The 22,355-nt window shown below is 42.7% G+C and overlaps 1 protein-coding gene across 4 annotated transcripts in view; it reads left to right on the forward strand.

Annotated features, from left to right (window-relative positions):
• ntm (neurotrimin) overlaps positions 1–22,355 on the forward strand; it is a 555,361-nt gene that overhangs the window by 490,610 nt on the left and 42,396 nt on the right. For all 4 annotated transcript variants that reach the window (XM_079508855.1, XM_079508853.1, XM_079508852.1 and 1 more), the window contains one exon: positions 2,795–3,030. In XM_079508855.1, the coding sequence (XP_079364981.1) occupies positions 2,795–3,030 (236 nt within the window). The remainder of the gene's footprint in view (positions 1–2,794; positions 3,031–22,355) is intronic.

Below are 22,355 nucleotides of genomic sequence, written 5' to 3' on the forward strand. Positions count from 1 at the left end.
ACATTTTTTCAATGTAGAAAATTAAAAATGTACTAAAAGTAAAAGTACAAAAGTATTGGTATCAAATTTTACTTAAACTTAAAGTACCAAAAGTAGAAAATATTTATATATTATATAAATTATTATATAAATGATATATATATATTTTTTTTTATTATGCAGAATGTCCCATTTCAAACGTTTTCAAATGTATACAAATCTTTTGAAAATTGCAGATCTACAAGCTCACAATGCGTCGCATCACCAAGCATTGTGATCTTGTAGAGCAGCTATTTTAAAGTAAAAGTATCTCATAATTGTACTTAAGTACTTGAGTTCATTTTTCTTTTTTTCACATCACATTTTTACAAGTAAGATGGTGGGTGAAATTCATTTTTGTGCACCCTGTAGTTGCCATTGTGCTATTTTTTCCAAGAAACAAAGGGAAGAAGAGAGAGGGGGGTAGGAGATCAAGGCAAAAGTACTTACTTAACAGTAATTAAGCAGGAGGCCTTGGATGTCTATACTCGTTTATACACTTCCTTGTTTGCAGCCTGATTAGAATGGCTCATAAGGACCTCTCCATGGTTTTCACCAGAAGGACAAGTTCTGTCTTCATTTCTGACTTCAGCATGCATCTCGTTTGGAATATTAACGCTTTTAGAGAGACTTTAGCGTGACCAGAGTGAGTGAAGAACTAAGAACGGAAGATTATGCCTCCCGGTTTTTTGGGGGGGAACGAAAGATAGGGGCTTTTCAGAGTAAAATCTGCCATATCTGCTGGCACTCTAGCGCCTTTATTTTGAAGTTTACAACACTGGGTTTCATAATGTAAAATCCACATTGATCGTTTTACTCAAAATCCAAAGGTGTCCATAGTTACCACCAGTTACCTCTGAGGATTTTACTTTACATCTACTACTGAATTGTGTTCAGTAAACTGCCCTAAAACGGTAAAGCAGTTCCTTTTACTTGTTTGTCCTTCGTTGGTGTTGGTCGGTGTACTGTCTGCTGACCTCAATACCGTAAAGTGCTTCGAGTGATGTTCTATGCAGGAATGGTGCTTCTTATTCTTCTATTATTATTCGTCAGAAAATGTCATTGCTGGACAATTCAGCAGATCACAGGTGCTGCTGGTGTTATTGTATGCTGTTTATGACCATAGAGTAAAAGAAAACGGGTTTGAAGTGCTGCAGCCAAGCCATTGAGTTGGTACTGTGCCCTTCCTGTGAAATGCTCACACTGCCCAGAGAAATTTGTTTACTGTTGCCAATATAAATATGAACTGTAGCTTCAGGCTAGTGTCACAATGCATTGATCAATCATCTCCCATGCACCGTGGTCCATTACGCTGAAAGCCATTGCTTATACCTATGTATCGATTGTGCACAGACAGTGAAGTTTTGTCTTCTTTTCCCATCATAACACTACAAATGCCCCAAGGATGCCATTGACCCTACTGCCGCCACTGAAGTGGAAGTGACTGATGTCACTAGCCAAAGCTGTGACAGCATAAATGGAGCCAGCAGTCTTTCGCCTGCAAAGCGTTGTTACTTCCATTATATTTCCACCATGCTGAATTGCTGGTGTTTATATCGCGTCTAGACTAACCTCGGGCGCTCTATTCCTCACAGGCATATTCAGGCCTTTGAAGGATAAATATACTTAGAAAAAGAACATGATTTCAAAGGAGCAAATTTCAAAGATGTGATTTTCATTCTTACATACTTATGAGTCTTTACATTCCAACCATCCACTCAATTCTGTGACATCAGTCCTCCTTTCAGCTGAAAGAGTCTCAGCCCCACTCGTGGCTCCTAGAGGCTGTGCTGCCCCTTACACCCAACCAGATGAATCAGTGGTTTAAAATGAGTTACATTGGCATACTTAGAAGTAGAACCAGTGATGCATTGGTGATTTTACTTTGGTGGCGGTGGGATGATATTTGAATGCCCTCACGCGCACGTCACGCACATGCTTAACACTACAGGATTTTGCAGGTCACACAATTGCCCCTTGATATGCATACATGCTCATTCCTATGTTAATTCACGCTGGTGTGACACTGCACTCAGGCCAAGGACCCCGATAGAGATGAAGCAGGGACCCCTACTTTTGTTTTTGTTTGCTTGTTTACACATGATCTTTTCTGTTAATATGTTGTTGGATTTGTGTTCATGTGCATTTCAACTATACTATAGGTTTTCTCCTTTTTCCCTCGACACCAAACCTCTTTGCCGATCTACAGGCTCACAATGCCTTGTCACATGCAGTTTCCTCTAGCTCAGGAGCTAGAGGCTCCTGAGCTATTTTGGTTTACATAGAAGTCAGTCAATTTGGTTTGTGGGGCTTAGGGGGCCTTAGGCGAGGGCTACGGCTTAGGGGGGGCCGGGGGGGGGTTAAACCTCCACCAGAGGGGGCTAAAGCCCCCCTAGCCACCCCCCCCCCCCCCTCCCTGGAGCTGTCCCTGGAACTCACCGTCTCTGTGAACTTAAAAGTATATTTTTCACCCGTGGGTGAACCCATGTGTACCCGGCTCGTCGTAGGACTGTAGCCCTGTAGCCTACTGGTAGTTTACTGGTAGTTTAGGCTCGTCGTAGGACTGTAGCCCTGTAGCCTACTGGTAGTTTACTGGTAGTTTAGGCTCGTCATAGGACTGTGCTCTGTAGCCTACTGGTAGTTTCCACAAGTGATTTGGAGCTGAGCGCTTCAGTGGTTTGCAAGATTAGCTCCGGATGCACATACTATGAGTTGATCAGGAAGATCAGGGAAAGTTTTAACATGTTCTTTTCTTTTTCCCCCCTTTACTGTACAGGTGCGAACAGGAGGGGGATGTTGTCACACACACAGCATGGCTAAACCGGTCAAGTATACTCTATGCTGGGGAAGACAAATGGTCAGTGGATCCCAGAGTGAGTCTCGTGACCCTCAATCAGGACGAGTTTACCATCAAGATTGAAAACGTGGACATGACAGATGAAGGTCTATATGTCTGCGCTGTCCAGACAAGCAGTCGACCGAGAACCACTTCTGTGAACATCCTTGTCCAAGGTAACAAAAGCTTTCTAGATGAAAAACATATTGTTATTTATTGTGTGCTGCCTGTGTGTATTCCTCTTTGAGGGAATGTGCCGGTAGTTGTTCTCATACTTTATTCCTAACCCTATTTATCTTTGATTTCTATTAATCGAAGCTTGGCAGAGCTCTCAAGCATCATTTTGCAGTAAACAACACTAGTTGGCATAGGCGCTCAACAAAACAAGAATTGGTGGTGGGTGAGCAGTCGCATCCCACCCAATGCTCAAAACTGGCAAACTTTATTAATTCTCAGATACAGTAGCCAAGAAAATATTAAAGGTGCATAGTGTACAAATATCCAAAGGTTGAAGAATCTTGCTATCACTCATACATCAGGCAGAAACCGTTTTGTTCATGTGTTTGTTTGTTTTAATGTTTTTTTTGTGGAGGGATAGACTGACTGACATAGATAGTAGGCTGACTGAAATGGGGAAAGAGATGGGGGGGGGGGGGTGACATGCAGTAAAGGCCGTCGGGATCGGGAGTCGAACCTGCGGCACACTGCCAGACTGGATTACCAGCCAAGGTCTTGTTCATGTGTTGTTAAGACATTTTCTGAAAGGCGCTGTACAAATAAAGTGTGGTTTCCAGAGGCAAACAAACTAAACCTTTTAGAGTCCCTGTGACGACGATGATGTGGGGCATCATCACAAGGGATTTCCCAGAATTGCACCATTCTTTATTTATATTGTTATTATGGTTACTAGACCTGTACCTGCCCGTCAGCCATCGGCCTACTTGAGAACGATGCAACTTGGGAAACTAATATTACCCGTTGTCAACTTGTCATAGCACCCGTTTCAACTATCTGTCTGTGTCCCACATGGAGATCTCTGTATCTGCCGGTCTGCCTGTGTCTGAAGAGTGCAAACTGACTGTGAAAAGTGGAGTAATCAATGTGCAGGTGTGGGGTTGCCATAGCAATCAATTGGCTGAGGCAAAGGCTGGAAATTGCACAGGTGAGGGGACTTTGGCTCATTAGGCCCACTGGCAGAGCCTGACCAGAGCCTTTTGTGGTGGTTCTGGAGAACCGTGGGTCCGACCGACTCGATACCGGGCACTGCACTCCCTGCGGGGGTGTGGAACGCGTGTGTCGATTTGAAGTCGATGGGGCAAACGGTTCTCTAGTTATGTGCATTACAACCGTACACGCACGCACGCACGCACGCAGACAGACAGAGACGTGGCGCATTTATAGTAGGATTATGCACTGTATTAAAATTGGCTAATGGGAGGGCCGTCCGGTTGCCAGACTTTTGACATCACTTTGACTCAGATATATATCAAACCCATATACTGTAGGCAGGACCACGGTCACGTCACTCTGACTCAGACATAACCATAAAGGCATGTCACCATGAGTCAGCTAAACAAACCTGATACGCTCATATATAGGCATATACTGTATGGAGACCCGGTTGTCCAGGGCCACAGATTCATACATATTGGTCGGATCGGCGGTGCAACATAGGTGTGAGGCCCGCATAACTCTAGTTATTATAAACTTGTTAGATGAACAGGTGGGTGAGAGACTAATTGCTTTTTCTTTTTTCTTTTGTAGATTATCTTTAGGCTGTTTTTTCTTTATTTGCTGTCGCTGAGGATAGAGGGGGGAATGACTGGCGGTTTCTGGCCAAAACCTGGAATGTTGAAATTATGTGGTCAACACACCGTTAATTAAGTCAGCCACCGGCGCACCACGCTCAAAGGAATTTAACCATGTAAACCCACCAGATTCCTAAGGGCTTTACACTATACTATCTTCGCCGAAAATAGAGTTCAAGTTCAAATATGCACTCAATGATGTGATGATGCACACATCATGTGTGCAAAACTCATCGCGGTGACTGTGTTGTGAGCTTGTAGATCTGCTATCTTTTGCCAAAAAAAGAATAGGCATGCAGAGTTGTGAGTAATGCATTTTAAAGTAGCACATTGCTGAAATAATACTATATTTTGCGTTAAGTTAAATAGTAGTGTAACAGCACTACTATCTCATTGTGACTAATATATTACTGTTACTAATCAATGACATACTTTTGTTGCCAAGTTTATACGCTAGTATTCCCTCTCTGAAGCTCTGGAAAGGATCTATAAGTTGGCACCATATCTTGAAAGCAATATTTAGGAAATACAGGCACGTCCCTCGTGTCCCTATCTCACACCCTGGCGACCTAGACTCTTCCTGACTCGGCCCATCAGTCAGGACTGCAGACTCACTACCGTCTTCCGCCATAGTCTGAAACCTCACCTCTTTAGACTCCACATCATCAATCTGGATCTTGCACCGTGTAAGTCACTCTAGATAGGCAATATACAGTATGTGCCTCTGACTGTGCATACCTGTATTACTTGGCACTGCAGATAATTCTGGCTCAATGGAGCGTCATACTTAAATACAACTACGTTCTACCAGAATAAAAATAGGAGGCAAAAATGTGCTTTGTAGGTTCCCCAGAATTGGGATTTAAAGAAAATGGCGATCCATTTTCTTTTTCTTCTTTTTTTGAGTGGTGCCTCCGCTCCATTATGAAGCTATGTGTGTCCGTCCTTATGTCTGTATGTATGTATGTCTGAGCACGGAAAGCTGCAACACCTAAAGTGGCCAGTAGAGTACAGCACAGAGTAAAGTGGCACAGGGTACACTACAGTACGAGCCCTGGGCCGTTCCTGGGGCTCTGGATGTTCCGGGGACCCCCCAGGGACCCCCACATGGTAACTCTGTAATTTCTTGACCGTTTCGGACGCGCGGCAGCTCGCCGGAACCTGACCAGCCCCCTGGGCACGTTCCTGGGGCTCTGGATGTTCCGGGGACCCCCCAGGGACCCCCACACGGACCCCCCGGGGACCCCCACATGGTAACTCTGTAATTTCTTGACCGTTTCGGATGCGCGGCAGCTCGCCGGAACCTGACCGCCCCCCCTGGGCATGTTCCTGGGGGTCTGGATGTTCCAGGGACCCCCGTACAGTGCACTACAATACAGTACAGAGCACAGTAGATTACAGTAACTATAACAAGAAATCTATAGTTGCACCGCACCGCTCAGTTCAGTTTTTTTTTTACATTAGTTAGCTGGAATGTTTTGAGTGACCTTATTTTCCTCCCAAATGTGTGAGAAAAATAATGTGTCCACTTATTGCAATTATTTATGGTTAATTCAAAAGTAAAACGTTTATTTAGGAATAGAGCAATAGGTTAAACAATAAATAAGTATCATTTAAGTACAGTAGTACATGCTGGAGTGCAGTGCTTCTGGAGCACACAAGTGAGAAAATTGAATATTCACAATTTGCATAATCTGGTTGAGGTGTTTAAGGTAAGGTAATTCACTAATTTAGGTGGGTTGATAAAGGCATGGTGTCAATTGATCATTGTTTCCTATTTGTGATGTTGCACCATCACAATAATGTTTTCATATTTGTCGAGTTGCGCTGTCAAAAGCAATTTTCTATATTTTGGGAAGTTGAGCTGTCACAAATGATGTTGCCATATTTGACAGACGTGGTTGCGCTGGCACATCAATAATGTTTTCATATTCATATCATGTCGAGCCTCACCATGACGAAACTATTTTGTTAGTCGAACGTTTCATTTTGTTGTCAGTTGACTAATGTATGTTCTTGCCACCGTAGCAACAGTTACTTAACCTTCAACATGAGCCATAATTTATTAATTTTGTATCTGTTCAAAGGCACGCATGAGCGCACATCACACTGAAGATGCAAGTATCTTTACCAACACTGCAGGGTATCCCAATCAAGTTTGCCTGTGATTCCCATTTACGAGTCTCAAATCCATATTATTTTCCTAGATTAGAGACTAGCGGCTTCAACTTTTTTCAGGCCAGAGAGATGAAGCAGGGACCCCTAATGCATACAGTAGTTTATACATACTGTATAGAATTGTGTTGCAGATTAAACATGTTCATAGATTTCATATATAGGTTTCGTAGACTTGTCAGCACTATTATCATGATTGTGTAAATTAATTAATTTGTTCAGTTTGTTTGTTTGTCACAATGCATCGCAGTGCAACATATTGTGAACGTATATGTTATTTTCAGTGAATGTTCACCCCAGACTAGGGATGCTAGGGCTTCAGATGGTCATCTAGTATGTTCTAGTACAGTGCTACTCAACCCACGGCCTGCGCAACAGGTCTGTGCGGCCCGCCATGGTAATGCCAATAAAATGATTTTTTGTTTTCAGTACAAATGGCTCAATAAATACATGATGGAAGTTAATCGACATTCAAGTACATTGGCTATCATTTATAATAGAGATAACTAGTAGGCAGTATTAGTTGTACTGTACTGTACTGTACTGTACTGTACTGTACTGTACTGTACTGTACTGTACTGTACTGTACTGTACTGTACTGTACTGTACTGTACCGTAATGTACTGTACTGTACTGTACTGTAACATACTGTGCTGTACCATACCGTACTGTACTGTACTGTACTGTACTGTACTGTACTGTACTGTACTGTACTGTACTGTACTGTACTGTACTGTACTTATAGCCCGAAATGTAGCCTAAGAGTAGGCTATATGAAAGCCTTTTATAAATTATACTATTGGTATTTCACACAGGTGTTGCCAAATAACTAATTATCTTGCCAGTCAGTTGTGCATATGACATATCTAGGTCATATCAATTTACTCAGCAGAGCAGTGTTGCTTCTCACTCTGCACTATGCCTATTTAGTTTAAACCATAATATGACAAACCTTGGATTAATTCTTCTGAAAACGAGCAGCAGTAAGGTAAGTGATTCACACATTCAAGCGGGCATTGGGTGTTATTGGATGCACTGCGAACGACAGAAGTGTGTGCATAGCTGACCACGGTGCTAAACATTATGACAGGCCTGTGGCATGAGAGAGAGAGAGAGAGAGAGAGAGAGAGAGAGAGAGAGAGAGAGAGAGAGAGCCGTTCCCACTTCAGAGAAGAGAGAATTGACAAATATTTAAAGCACTCGGATGTTACTCACAAGCAGCAGCTTTCCTTGCAGCAATAATTGCAATAATGTCTTGATAATCCCGTCTAGATCAGTTTTAACTTGGACGACCTGCTCTCCCCATATGCAACATTGCAACTGTGAGTGACAGGGATCAGATCTCAGGGCAACTTCACAGGGAATATGTACCGACTCCCTACAGTCCCGTTGTCGTTCCTCTTTTTTTGAGAAACCACTATATGCTAACCTGACTAACCGCCAGATTGTGGCAGTATTGAGTTCACAAGTTCCCTCCTCCTGCCTGCATCTGGGCTCTCTCAAGCAGAAACGATCTGGTCTGGTTGTGTTGATAATGAGACAGACGTTTGCTGCGGGTTTGCGAAAAAACGAAACGTGTGTAAAACCTTCCATCTCGCTACAACAATAGAAACCCCACTCCATGTACAGAGCCGCAGCTTTGAGGACACTACTCTCAGCCCACGCACCTTCAAATGCCTCCACACTTTCCACCACCAGTGATAAGTAGTCAGACAAAGTTTACGACTTCATCATACAATATGTCACCCCCCAAAAATCGGCGCACGCTGCGCACATACACACATGTGCCCTTTTCTTGGATTTGAACCCCTGCCCCCTCAGTGCTCTCAGCATGGCCCTGATGTACCAATTCCACATTGTGAACTGAGAAAACATTCCATCCTGCTTCTTTGTGATAATAGTGAACGAGAAAGATTCAGTCTGAGGATGTAGCATTTTTTTTATTACTCTTATTGTTGAAACCAGATACAATACTTTAAGGGCATCTCTCCAGAGACCTTGGCATTTCTGTTTTCAGTGTTTGCAATATTTTCTACAAGTTTGATACTCACAGAACTTTTGTAAGTTGATTATGGGAATCTTTTAAACACTGAAGAACCAAAGTATACTGCAAATAAAGGACAGGCGATACTGCCAGCAGATACAGTACTGTTTACTGATCGTAATATGAAATGGAAGCAATTATTATTGCTAAAGGCTGTACAATTACCGAAGAGTAAGTGGAAATTGAGTTGTCAAGGCCATTTTTCGTTCCCTTGTGGGAAAACTCAATTTAATTCTAAGCACATGTTCCTTTTTATATAATGATGATAAAAGTTGTTTCAATTTAAAATTATTTCAGATTTCAATTTCTAGCTTTCTACAGTTCCAGTAGTTCAACCCAGAAAAACATCATAGCAGATAATCATAACATTGGAACTCCCCATAGTAACGAATTTAGGTTTTGTGTTGTGTAATCACAATTACCTACTGCTGTGCTACACATGAGATATTTTACTGTAGTTGGTAACCATAATAAATTGGTTAACATTGTGGGTAAATCTTATGGTTAACTGGAAACAGGCATTGCTATGCTCCTGCATTTGCATTGTGCAAACACCAGTAGCTGTCATATAATCATATACCACAGCCTCTCTTGTTATTATTATTTAATTAACCACTTTCAACCTGACATCCCTATGTTGGGCATGTCATTATAGGCAACATTTTTCAAATTTCAAATAATTATTAAGACACTATTTCTTGCCTTTCCATTAAGTAGTTTGATTTGGGAACAACAGCATGCTATTTGGTTGGATGCATCGTACAGTGTACACTGTACTCTACTATAACCGTCACCATGTGTACATGATGCAAGCACTTTTGCCCGCGAGCAATAGTGGGTGGATCTAAGGATATTGGTAGTTCGGTTCGAACTGCTACTGTAGGTCATGTACAGAGCAGCCTGACGGAGCAGCACAACCTCCAGGGGCGTCTAGCCCCTAGAGCTCTCTTAAGCTAGAACTCTCAAGCTTCTAGTTTGAGAGTAGTAAACTGCATGGTACTCTTGGACGATGACTACGCAGCGTAGTGTAACTGTTATATCAGAGTTAAACCCAGGATTATGAACCTAATCCATTACCATGGTTGTGACATTTCCGATGTGGTTAATGCATTATTAGCACTCACGACAGCCATATCTAACCACCCAACAAATAAGGCCCTCTTCCTAAAAAACAAACGAAGAAGATAAGTGGAATTAGCTGTGCCCTGTCTTCTCCTACATGTGGAGGACCACGTACAGTAGATTAGATAGGCAGCCCAAAATAAATGTGGTCACGTGGTGTGTTGGCACTAATTACTTTTAATTAAGCCCAACTTTGTATCCCTTTAGCACCAGCAGTACCGCTGCTGTGTCAGACTTGTGTATCAGTTGGGCTGCTGATACATATTGTATAAGGTTTAGGCCTAGACATGTTGAAACAAGGCCCCAGTAAATTTCTCAGCTCGGGCAATGTCAAACCAAAACTTGGGATGTTGTAACTTTTACTTGGCAACACCAAAGTAGAACTATAGTTTCTTTATTGAGACAGCTGAGTAACACTTCAATAGAAAAGGTCAGCCCACTACACAACGTGTACCTTACAGTATTTCATATACAGTAGTCTACTAGCTGCACACACTCTGCCAAACAGTGCAGAGAATTAAATTATCTCACACCTCCGTTCCAGACTTGTAGCAGGTGATACAGAAGTAAGAGCCCTCCATTACCTTCCTTCATTCCTTTATTGTGATACAAAAGTAAGAGCCCTACATTACTTTCCTTCATTCCTTTATACAATCGTATTTTATGTAATTGTATTGTAAGTACAGAGGTGAAATTGACCATACCGTTTTTGTCCTGAACTTTTATAGTCTGTTTGTTCGCAGGTGTAAAAGAGTGGATGAAATTATAGTCCAATGATTTGCAGTAGAAACTATTGCCATCTTATCTTACTATTAGAATCCGCAAGGCATCTGGTGTTCATCCATTCGCCAGTTGTGCAATTGTCTCCAAACTTACAGATAGTAACTGCATGGAAGGTGGTGGGGCTGGGGGTTGTGGAGTGCTGGGGTATGGGGTTTTTTATGTAGGAACTGCTTAGAAATTGGGGTGGGGGGCATTAGGGTATGGGGTGGGGTGGGGTTTGGGGGTACGTGGTGTCGGTGGGGGTGCAGGGTGGTAGTTTGAGGGTATGGGAGCAGGGCTCGACAGTGTGACTAGGTACTCGCATTTGCTACTAAAAATAGCACAGTGTGAGTTGTGAAATTCAATTAGTAGCACCAGTGCTACTACAGAATTTGACCGTTCAATTGTGATAAAGACAAGGCTCTGACAGTCTCAGTACACATTCACAGTTCTATGCATTTTTGTAGTGCGACGGTGTCGTTCACCAAAAAGAGCAGATCTACAACCTAATAACGTGCCGCCGAGGCACAATTCAGCGTTAATTTGAAGATCTATCCCCCTTGCTTCCACCGCCCCGCCCCTCCCCCTTTTAGCATGCTGTGCTTTGCGCTTCCCTGGCAGCAGTGGCAGGCAGCAGACAGAGCGAACGCAGCAGGTTAGCATGATAGCATCACGGAAGGAATTGCTTGTTATCCCCGACACGTTGAATACTAAAGTTATTTGCAAAGTTTGTAATGTTCGAACGTCACTCGATATAACTTTTACCAACTTTAACCAACCGCGGGTGAAACAACGTACATGCAAAGAGTGCATGCGCGCACGCACATGGAGTGGACTGATTGATATTGATCAAAAACAACCAGAGACAAGGGCGTGGCTACTCGATACTGAGTTGGACATTTGAGGATGATACACGAAAGAAGAAGAAAAACAACCCTTAGCACCTCGCTTACAAAAGCGTGTGTACAGCGTGAATGATATTAGGAATGACCGACCTGGCTGGATACATATAAGTTGTCCATCGATTGTGTGAGCTGCTTAACGAGCAACGGCAAAAAGGCAAAGATCTGTCTCCTCCCACAACCTCCATGCCGAGGTGTAGTTAGATGTCGGTCCACCCTCCTCCTCACCTCCCTCTGCGTAGCAGACTGTAGCTGTATATGTCAGATGTTCTGTCTGAAGCAGTCAAAGCCAAGGAGAATGTTACAATACTAATTTACCATTGAGCAGCCTGCCCTGCATCGAATGTCAATTAAATTAAATTCAAATGAGCTTTATTGGCATGAGAAAACAAACGTTCACGTCACATGATAGAACAGCAGGATAAAAACGGATAGATTATCTATCTACAGTATGAGCAACATAAAAATGTATTCTATCTATCTATCTATCTATCTATCTATCTATCTCTCTATCTCTCTATCTATCCTCTATCTGCATAAAAAATGGATAGTCTATCAGCATAAAACAAGTTGATTAAATAGATTATATGAAAAACGATATTGTGATTATCTTTATATTGCGTTATCTTGATAATGGCTGAAAAGATAATCCTGATATAATATTTTGCCATAACGCCCACCCCTACCTCATATCACTTTATTAAAGAAAAACACATTATTTGATCACTTTTCATAGTGCCCCTAAAATTATTTGTGTGCTACTAGATTTTTCAATTTAGGAGCATGCACGTGCTACTTGGAAAAATGCTAAGCGCCGAGCCCTGTATGGGAGTGGGGGTTGTATGGAGTTGAGGGACATGAGCTAGGGGTGGGGTTTGGTGGTGCGGGGTGTGTGGGGTGGCGGTTGGGGCGGTTAGGGGTAATGGAGGCAGGGGGGTAAGGGGGTGGAACTTATGCGAGTGGGGGATATGAAGGGACTTGAGGGTATGAGGATATGGTGGTAGGGTGGGGTTTGCGGGCCATGGAGTGTGTGTGTGTGTGTGGGGGGGGGGGGTCGTACAATATGGTGGAGAATTATGTTGGGTGGCCTGGGCCATTATGGACTATGGAGGGGGGCTTCATGTACTGTAGGATGGGGCCAAACGCCCACAGGGTGCTTTTTTCTAGTACCTTATAATGGAAAGAGAAACAAAAGGAATGACTCACATAACAGGACAACAATATCAAATGTACACAAGTTGCATTCTCAAAAAATTAAATGAAGACCTGGATGGCTGGCGTAGCGGTCCGCGCACCTGTGTGTTGCGGGTTCGACTTCCGATCCCGACGACCTTTGCTGCGTGTCACTCTCCATTTCCTGTCAGTCTACTGTAAAGAAAAGCCAACCGAAAAAAGAAATAAAAATGAGGTACAATATTATAATAATAATAATTATTATTATAATAATTTATAATATTAATAATATCATCGATGGGGAATCCAAGCTAATAGAAACTGCAGGCTTTCTATTCCTGAAAAGTTGCAATGCGAAAATGGAAGCCATCGTTCTCACGATAATACAAATCTTAAAAGTATATTCAGTGATTTGACTTAATCTAAATATCAATTATTTTTTCTTTTTTTCTGGATAATCCTCCCTACTATAGAGTGTGCTGACCATATAAGGAGTTCCTCCCTGTTCCCAGTGAGCCCCTGGGGTCAAAAAACCCTAGTTTCAGTTTTGGTGGCGGGTGGCAAAGCCTTCATCGAATCAGGATGAGAGGGGCCTTCCTCCAATCATGATCGAGTGGGGACGGGCCTTGGTGCACATGCTGTTGGCCTGTTGCACTTCCCCCCACTGTAGAGCGTGCATGTGCACATTTTGTTACCGGGGCGGACTGGGTGGTTTTCCAAATCACTCAAATCACTGAATGCTCCTTTAACATTTTTGTAGCAAATGCGAGTACCTAGTCACACTGTTTTGTTTAAAAAAAAATCTGCCTAACGATGATGTCACTGGTGGACGGGTTTCTGAACTGCCCACAGCCCTCCTATGAGACACAGGGTGAGTAGAAAAAAATGGTGCCATTTTATCATGATTATTAGTGAGGACCTATTATATGAAGAGGTTGAAAAGTGGTCCTTTAAGCGTGTACTGATAGTGCCAGTGCAATGAACAATAGTCATTGATTGATAATGTCTGTGTGACAGCCTGTCCTATGTTGTCAAGACCGACATGGCAACAGGGCTCAGGGCTTGTTCAACAGCCTTGATGGTTGACAGGAGAAAACGGTTCCATACTTTGGCCATATGGCTTTTGATACAGTATATGGTATGGCTTGCTTAGCCTGTGGAAAAGCTTTCATACAGTATGATAATTTATCATGGATAATTGACAGGACTGTTTTGATTTGATTTGCAGTGAGTGGTTCTTCACAGTAACCTTACCTTACATGTTAGATAAACAGTGAGATATTTTGCATTTTTAGACTTGTAAAAGTCATACAGGTCAGTACACCAGATGCCACGGATAATGCTAAGGACGTAATCTGTTGCCTGAAGCCCAAAGCACATCTTGCAGTGTATACGTACAGTAGGATAGAATTTAGGAGAGCTTTGATATTATGGATATGAGTATGGGGTTTCAGTGATTACCATACTCCTATGAGTGTCAGCTTAGAGATCTGAAAATAAACAGTGCTTGGGGGGATTCAACATGCAGCACTTTGCTTCCCTAAGTCCCCGAAAGGGTCGTAAAACGGGTTCTGGGCAGAAGAAAAAACGTCACCCAGGAAGATACCGGATGTAATGGGTGCATTCAGGCTAATGGTTTCCATCAGATATGTTATACTTATTGTCTCCACCAGGCCGAAGGCATGGGGAGAGAGTATGTTTTGCACTCCGTCCGTCCGTCCGTCTGTCCGTCCGTGTGTGTGTGTGTGTGTGTGTGTCCGTCCGTCCGTCCTTCCGTCTGTGAACAGCTAATCTCCGGCACCGTTAACCCGGTCGATGCCACATTTTGCACTCACACTCCCTGGATGCCAACGATGAACCTCTGCCCCAAAATTTCCAGAACGGCCTGTTATAGCGCCACCAGGAGGCCGCTTTGTGCAAAAAAGTTTTTGGACAGTACACCTACAGATTTTGTCCAAACATCACGCAAATTGGTACACAGTCTCTCTAGAGCCATTCAACGAAACGGGTCTTTCAGATTTCTCAGACTCCATCCTGATTGGCTAAGATTGGCTTCCAAAGTTCGCAGGAGTGCTCAGTTTCAAACAAAATGCAAATCATGAACACATCGTGTGATTTCCGTGAAATTGTGCATGCACATTCCCACTAGGCCGAGGAAGAAATGCCAAATTAACATTTTCAACTCAGCCTCATGGTGGCGCTATAACTGGCCGAAAAGTGTTTTTACCTCTAACTGCACGGATCTGTGGATAACTTTGTATGCCAACTCCCTAGAGGCCAAGGAAAAACCTTTGCCTGGAATTTTTCACATCTGCTCTTTATTGTGCCACCAGGAGGCCACACAAACACATTTTCTAATATTACTCCCCTTCAGATTTTATCGCAAATCGGTACACATGCTCTCCATAGTCATGTGATCAAGACGGGTTTGTTTGATTTCTCATAATCCACCCTCATTGGCTACGATTGGCTTCTAAACTTTTCAGGAGTAACCCGCTTTGTACCCGTTTTGTACAAATTGCCACAACTACTCAACGCAGCGTCCGATTGCGGTGAAACTGTGCATGCATATTCCCACTAGGCTGAGGAAGAAATGCCACTTGACAGTTTTCAAATCAGCCTCATGGTGGCGCTACAACAGGCCAAGCCGCGTCACACACACACACACACACACACACACACACACACACACACACACACACACACACACACACACACACACACACACACACACACGTTTATATATTACTCCTAAACATTTTGCCAAACATCACACACACTGGTGGAGACCTGTGCCCAGAAGGGCACTTTTTCTAGTTACTTATGGTTCTGTTTCCTTTGTCGAAACGATAGCGAGGAGTTCTGTGACTGTGGTTTGTCCTGGGTATTTTTCTATACCCCTTTCATCTCAACTGCATTACACTCATCTATCCCACTGGCCAAAGATGACAGCAAACTCCAAGCTGTGCTGTCTGGAAGGTCTTTGATCCGTGTGGACAGTTTGGTCTTTACCCCCCAGCAATAGAGTAATAGTCTCTCACCCTGTGCTACAGCACATCTACTGTAGTATAGTAACAGCAGCTGGACTGTTGTCTCTTGGATCAGTGATTCTCAACCTTTTTAATATAAAGGACACCCAGTTTGATATGCATTAGGCCACAGCCCCCAATGTTTTTATCGCTGGAAACCCAACCTACAGTGTAAAGTCCTCAATGTAACTCTGAGAGTGTACAAATGAAATATCTGTTCGTTCTCTGATTTACAGTACAGACATTGATTGATTGATTACTTTATTGACAGAAATGTAATCAGTACAGGGTACAGTCAAACAGACATTTAATCAGTACAGGGTACAGTCAAACACGTCCAATGGGATCACAACAAGAATGTCTCCTCCATCAAAGAAGAGATGCGTGATCACGTGCACTTGTGCGTGCGCGTGAGTGCACGTGCGTGTGCGTGACATGCCGTGATACTGAAAAAAATCACCATTACACGACTGAGTGCAGACGCTTATCACAATCAGCGCTGGGATTTCTTTCAAAATAGAAGCTTGGGGTGCCGGGCAGATATGGCAGCTTTTACTCTGAAAGCCGGGGGCTTCCGTTCTGTACAAAAACCGGAAGGCATAATATTGCTTGCTTACCTTACAATGATTACGATAAGTCTCTCTAGAAGCGTTAATATTCCGGGCGAGAGGCATGTTGAAGTCAGAAATGAAGACAGAGGTATAGCCATCTGGTCAAAACCACGGAGAGCTCCTTAGATTACGCGCAGCGAGCCTTTCTTTCTGATCCGTAAACAGGGAAGTGAATGGCAGCGCGCATTCGCCAAAAGCAAGGTGTGCATTGCAGAAGGATAGGCCAACCCAAAAAAAATAAAAAAATCTGAATATATTTTCTCTGTTTGATATCAATGAAAAAGCGCTAGGAGGTGTACGCACGTCGTCGCAATCAGTCGGTTGGATTAGTTATGACGCGTCGTACAGTCTGAATGTGTTAATAATCACATTGGCAGATTCAATGCTACAGTCTTACCATTCATTTTTAATGGAAGCCAGTGTCATGAAGATACAAAGCAACATCCAACGTTTGTAGCTGCAGAAGCTGCTACAAAATCTACAATCCTGCAATCCAATTTGAGCTGCCTTCAACTGCAGCTACGAAACCTTTTTTTTAACCATTTCCACTCACCTTTTCTCTTCTCTTCACACAATTGCTTGTAATTATTTCCGTCAACCAGTTTTGTGGCCTTTACAACCCCAGGCTTTATATTTTTCTCGTCGCCGTCATCATTGACGTCAATGAGCAAATTGGTCACTTTATAGCTTTATATCAACTTTTTTGTCACTGCCAGTGTGAACAATTCCTCCGTGTCTATATACTTTGCCTGTGCGTTAACACCTTTGTGCTAAAATGTGTATACGTCCTCTCAATAAAAACTGCGGGGTGCTAAGGACGTGTATATGCGTCTTAAGGCCCTTTTTAATTATATAAAACAGGATTGCTGTAATCCATTTTTTGACAGCTCCCGTTGCTAGGCAACGCCTTGTTCAGCACTCCTGGACATGTTTTCATTCACTCATCATTCACTTCCTTGTTTACGGGCCGACAACACATCTCTGAATCTACCATGGTTTAAATCAGAACGGCAATGTTCTGTTATAATTTCTGACTTATCCAAGCATCTCGTTTGGAATATTAACGCTTCTAAAAAGAGATCAGATGAGGTAGCGCGAGGTATAGATCAGATTATACCTCCCGGTTTTGGGGGAAATGCAAGGCGGGGCTTTTCAGAGTAAAATCTGCTTGGCACTCTAGCGCCTTTATTTTGACAAACTCTGGCAACTCTGGCTCCAAGTGTTAAGAATGAATCAGCTAGGCTACAATAGCTGTCTTTATCAATGAAAACTCTTTCTAAGTTTGTAATTTGTCTAACAGTTGTAAAATAACTTGTCATTGACTTTGTTCCTTGAAGTATTTCTGATCAATACATCTGAAAATGTAAAACTGATGCCTGTGCGATCATTTTATAGATCTTACTAAGGTTTGGTCAAAGCCTGGATTGGCATGTGCTGCAGGGGCTGATATGAACACACTGAACTAAATGATTTTCCAGTCATTTGTTAGTTTTACCAACCTGGGGCCCCCCTTGAGGGGTCGTGAGGCCATGTCTGTCTGGAGGTAGTCCAAAAACATGTTGCACACAATCATAAATTGCTTTCATCTGCGTTCTGCCTGGCATCCCTATTTTGGCTATGTCATTATTGTCAAAACATAGTACAAATAAATAAAATACGTTGTGCGCTTGTAGATCGGCTATTTTTCCCTTTCCCTTGTTATTCAGGAATGTATGTGTGTGTGTGTGTGTGTGTGTGTGTGTGTGTGTGTGTGTGTGTGTGTGTGTGTGTGTGTGTGTGTGTGTGTGTGTGTGTGTGTGTGTGTGTGTGTGTGTGTGTGTGTGTGTGTGTGTGTGTGTGTGTGTGTGTGTGTGTGTGTGTGTGTGGGGGGGGGTCTCCAAGTAAAAATAAAGTTTGGAACCACTGATTTACAGTACCATCAACTAAGTCAAACATTAATTAATTTCACTCTTGCGTCGTGCTGCACATGGAAACCATATGTCACCTACAGTATGTAAGCCACTGACCTATGGTAAAAACCTAGATTAGATGGTAAATGAAAAGTCATAGGTTGGTGAAAGCAGCATGTTTGATTAGGTAGATGTCATGTATGTTACATCTACCTTACCTCTTGATTAGGGTTGTACCTGTCATGTATGTTACATCTACCTTACCTCTTGATTAGGGTTGTCCCTGTCATGTATGTTACATCTACCTTACCTCTTGATTAGGGTTGTACCTGTCATGTATGTACATCTACCTTACCTCTAGGGTTGTATCTGTCATGTATGTTACATCTACCTTACCTCTTGATTAGGGTTGTACCTGTCATGTATGTTACATCTACCTTACCTCTTGATTAGGGTTGTACCTGTCATGTATGTTACATCTACCTTACCTCTTGATTAGGGTTGTCCCTGTCATGTATGTTACATCTACCTTACCTCTTGATTAGGGTTGTACCTGTCATGTATGTTACATCTACCTTACCTCTTGGTTAGGGTTGTACCTGTCATGTATGTTACATCTACCTTACCTCTTGATTAGGGTTGTACCTGTCATGTATGTTACATCTACCTTACCTCTTGATTAGGGTTGTACCTGTCATGTATGTTACATCTACCTTCCCTCTTGATTAGGGTTGTACCTGTCATGTATGTTACCTCTACCTTACCTCTTGGTTAGGGTTGTACCTGTCATGTATGTTACATCTACCTTACCTCTTGATTAGGGTTGTACCTGTCATGTATGTTACATCTACCTTACCTCTTGATTAGGATTGTACCTGTCATGTATGTTACATCTACCTTACCTCTTGATTAGGGTTGTTGTCATGTATGTTACATCTACCTTACCTCTTGATTCGGGTTGTACCTGTCATGTATGTTACATCTACCTTACCTCTTGATTAGGGTTGTACCGGTCATGTATGTTACATCTACCTTACCTCTTGATTAGGGTTGTACCTGTCATGTATGTTACATCTACCTTACCTCTTGATTCGGGTTGTACCTGTCATGTATGTTACATCTACCTTACCTCTTGATTAGGGTTGTACCTGTCATGTATGTTACATCTACCTTACCTCTTGATTAGGGTTGTACCTGTCATGTATGTTACATCTACCTCACCTCTTGATTTGGGTTGTACCTGTCATGTATGTACATCTACCTTACCTCTAGGGTTGTATCTGTCATGTATGTTACATCTACCTTACCTCTTGATTAGGGTTGTCCCTGTCATGTATGTTACATCTACCTCACCTCTTGATTTGGGTTGTACCTGTCATGTATGTTACATCTACCTTACCTCTTGATTAGGGTTGTACCTGTCATGTATGTTACATCTACCTTACCTCTTTAGGGTTGTACCGGTCATGTCTGTTACATCTACCTTACCTCTTGCACCTCCACCTAGGGTGACATTTAGTCCACAGCACCTTGTCCTTGACATTGATTTTTAGCTAAAGGCTAATGGGATGTGTGACCCTTCTGCTTTGAAACAAGGCAATTTAGAAACCACCATAGTTTCCAAACAATTCCAGAAGGTAGGGAAATCTTGTAGTATGACCAGTTGACCACCTATTTCAGCCTCCCTTCAGCTATGCAATGAATTCACAACAATTCTGCACTTTGGACCAAAACTAAAATACCAAAGCCACTGGCTGCCGTTTCTGTCAGTACCAGCATCTGTCTCTAGGATTCTGATGTGAGCTTTGACTACTATTCCCCTACTAGTGCTTTGGGCTTGTTTTCATAGATCCGGTTGCTTGTTTCTGTGTAACCTGCCAACCTGATATAAAACGGGATCGCTAAAATCAATTTGACAGTGGCTGTTGCTAGCTAAAGCCTTGCTCAGCCCCTCCCGGACCTGTTTTGCTGCGCGTGCAGCCACTCACTTCCTGGTTTACGGCCCGACAAACTTCTCGGAATCACTGCTGCATTGTGTGAAGGAAGCCGAACAACACCTGTACAAAGATGTCATTACATTATATTAACATTCACTGCCAGGCTAGCCCACTGAAGCCCAGGATTCAATTAATTTATAAACTCCCACTCGCCAGCTGTCTCTAGGGTTCTGATGTGAGCTTTGACTATACTATTCCCCACTATTCCCTCGGTAGACTGAAAACAACATCTCTGACACAAGGGTCTTCAACAGGGGGTCTGGGGCCTCTAGGGCAGTGGTTCAAATATGTTCACGGGCAAACAGTTATAACTTCAATATCGACTTGGTCATCAATATGTCAAGGTCCAGAGTAGACAAACACACACACAGTCACACACACACACACACGTGTGGTCGCAGAACAAATCTAGTGATAGAAATGCATTTCATTCAAAAGCAGACAGATAAAGCATAAGGGTGTCTCTTGCCAAAAATAACAGATGTACAAGCTAACAACAGGCATTGTGATCTTATATATCTGTTCTTTTTGGCAATTGACCCTGTTGTAGGACGGATTATAAATTAGGGTTTAGCAATGCATTGTATAATTTAGCTTGTGTTGAGCGGGAGTGGTTGTTGGGGATTTACTGCAGGGATGCAGTTTCAGCAAACATACTTTTGAATATCCCATGGGTTTCTCTTCTTTACTTTCTAAACTAACATTTTCACCGTGTCACAAAAGCCAACACTCAACTACAAAAAGGGCCATAGATGCCATGAATACAGTAGACCTTGCCAAGTTGTGGCTGTAAAAAGTGTTAAATCTCTTGTTTTGTTGCTTGTATGTGCTGTTCCAGCATCCATAGAATCCTGTAGTTTTGTCATGCTACCATGCTGTCGCGTAATCACAGCTCTACAAATGGCCAGATGTTTGTCCAATTTTCTGTTCTTATATTACACATACAAACCTCTAACAAACTTTAGATTTTAGATTTAGTGGTACGCTGTAAATTGTGTTTGCATGCGTTGTTTGTTACTCTGCAGTGCGCTCATAAAAAAGTTCAACACGAAACAAGATCTATCGCTAGAGGCGGTCATTATTATTTCGACGACTTAGATCAAACTTCCACAGCAGCTCAGTCAATAGTAACAGCAAAGCTACAGTCAACTGATTTGCAACTTTAGAATCAGGAGACAGGAATCAACCAATGCCTGGTACATACATCAATCAAGGGGTCTGCATATTGATGTAGTCGCAAGTCACAACAATATGTTAAAACTGGTTTCTGATTCGCATTGGTTCATCTTTTACACCCCTACTTTGTACATTCTCAGAGTAAGTTTTGCTCTTTATCAAAGGTTTATTCAATTTAACATCCACTGTGTGCTTTCATGGAACAGTGAGCTCAAACATGCCGAGCCACAATACCACCATTATGAATATTTCCTCTTAGGGAATATCAACATTCAGGCACGGCAATCCCACGGAACGCTAGGAGGAGACCGCGTGCGGCCACGGATACTGGTGCGTGCTCCCGCGGTTACGGGCTTGATCGCCCATGGATACGGGCGTGCACGCGCACAGATACAGGCGTAAACAGCGTTTACGATTTTATAAAGCTGCCATTGTGATTATTTACTTATTATCACTGCTGCATTGTCTGAAGGATGCCGAACAATACCTGTACAAAGATCTTACTACATTGTATTAACATTCACTGCCAGGGCAGGCTAGCCCAGGATTAAATTCATTTAGGCTCTTATCGTATTTTCGATCATCTGCGGACGTGTGGTGGGCCACCGTGTGTTATAAGATGTCCAAAAAACAGGGTCAGCCACTGTGTATGGGAAGATCTCTTGTAATGCTGGGTGAAAAACAAAGTGACCGCGATAATCCACTATACAGTACTCCATTCTCCTTTCGGGGGCAACGTCAATAACATTTGACCCGGATGTAGATCAAAATCTCCGGATACGGAAATAGCCGGATCTAGCCGGATCTGGCTTT

Source organism: Electrona antarctica (assembly GCF_951216825.1).
Source record: "Electrona antarctica genome assembly, chromosome: 8".
In the NCBI taxonomy this organism is placed as follows: domain Eukaryota; kingdom Metazoa; phylum Chordata; class Actinopteri; order Myctophiformes; family Myctophidae; genus Electrona; species Electrona antarctica.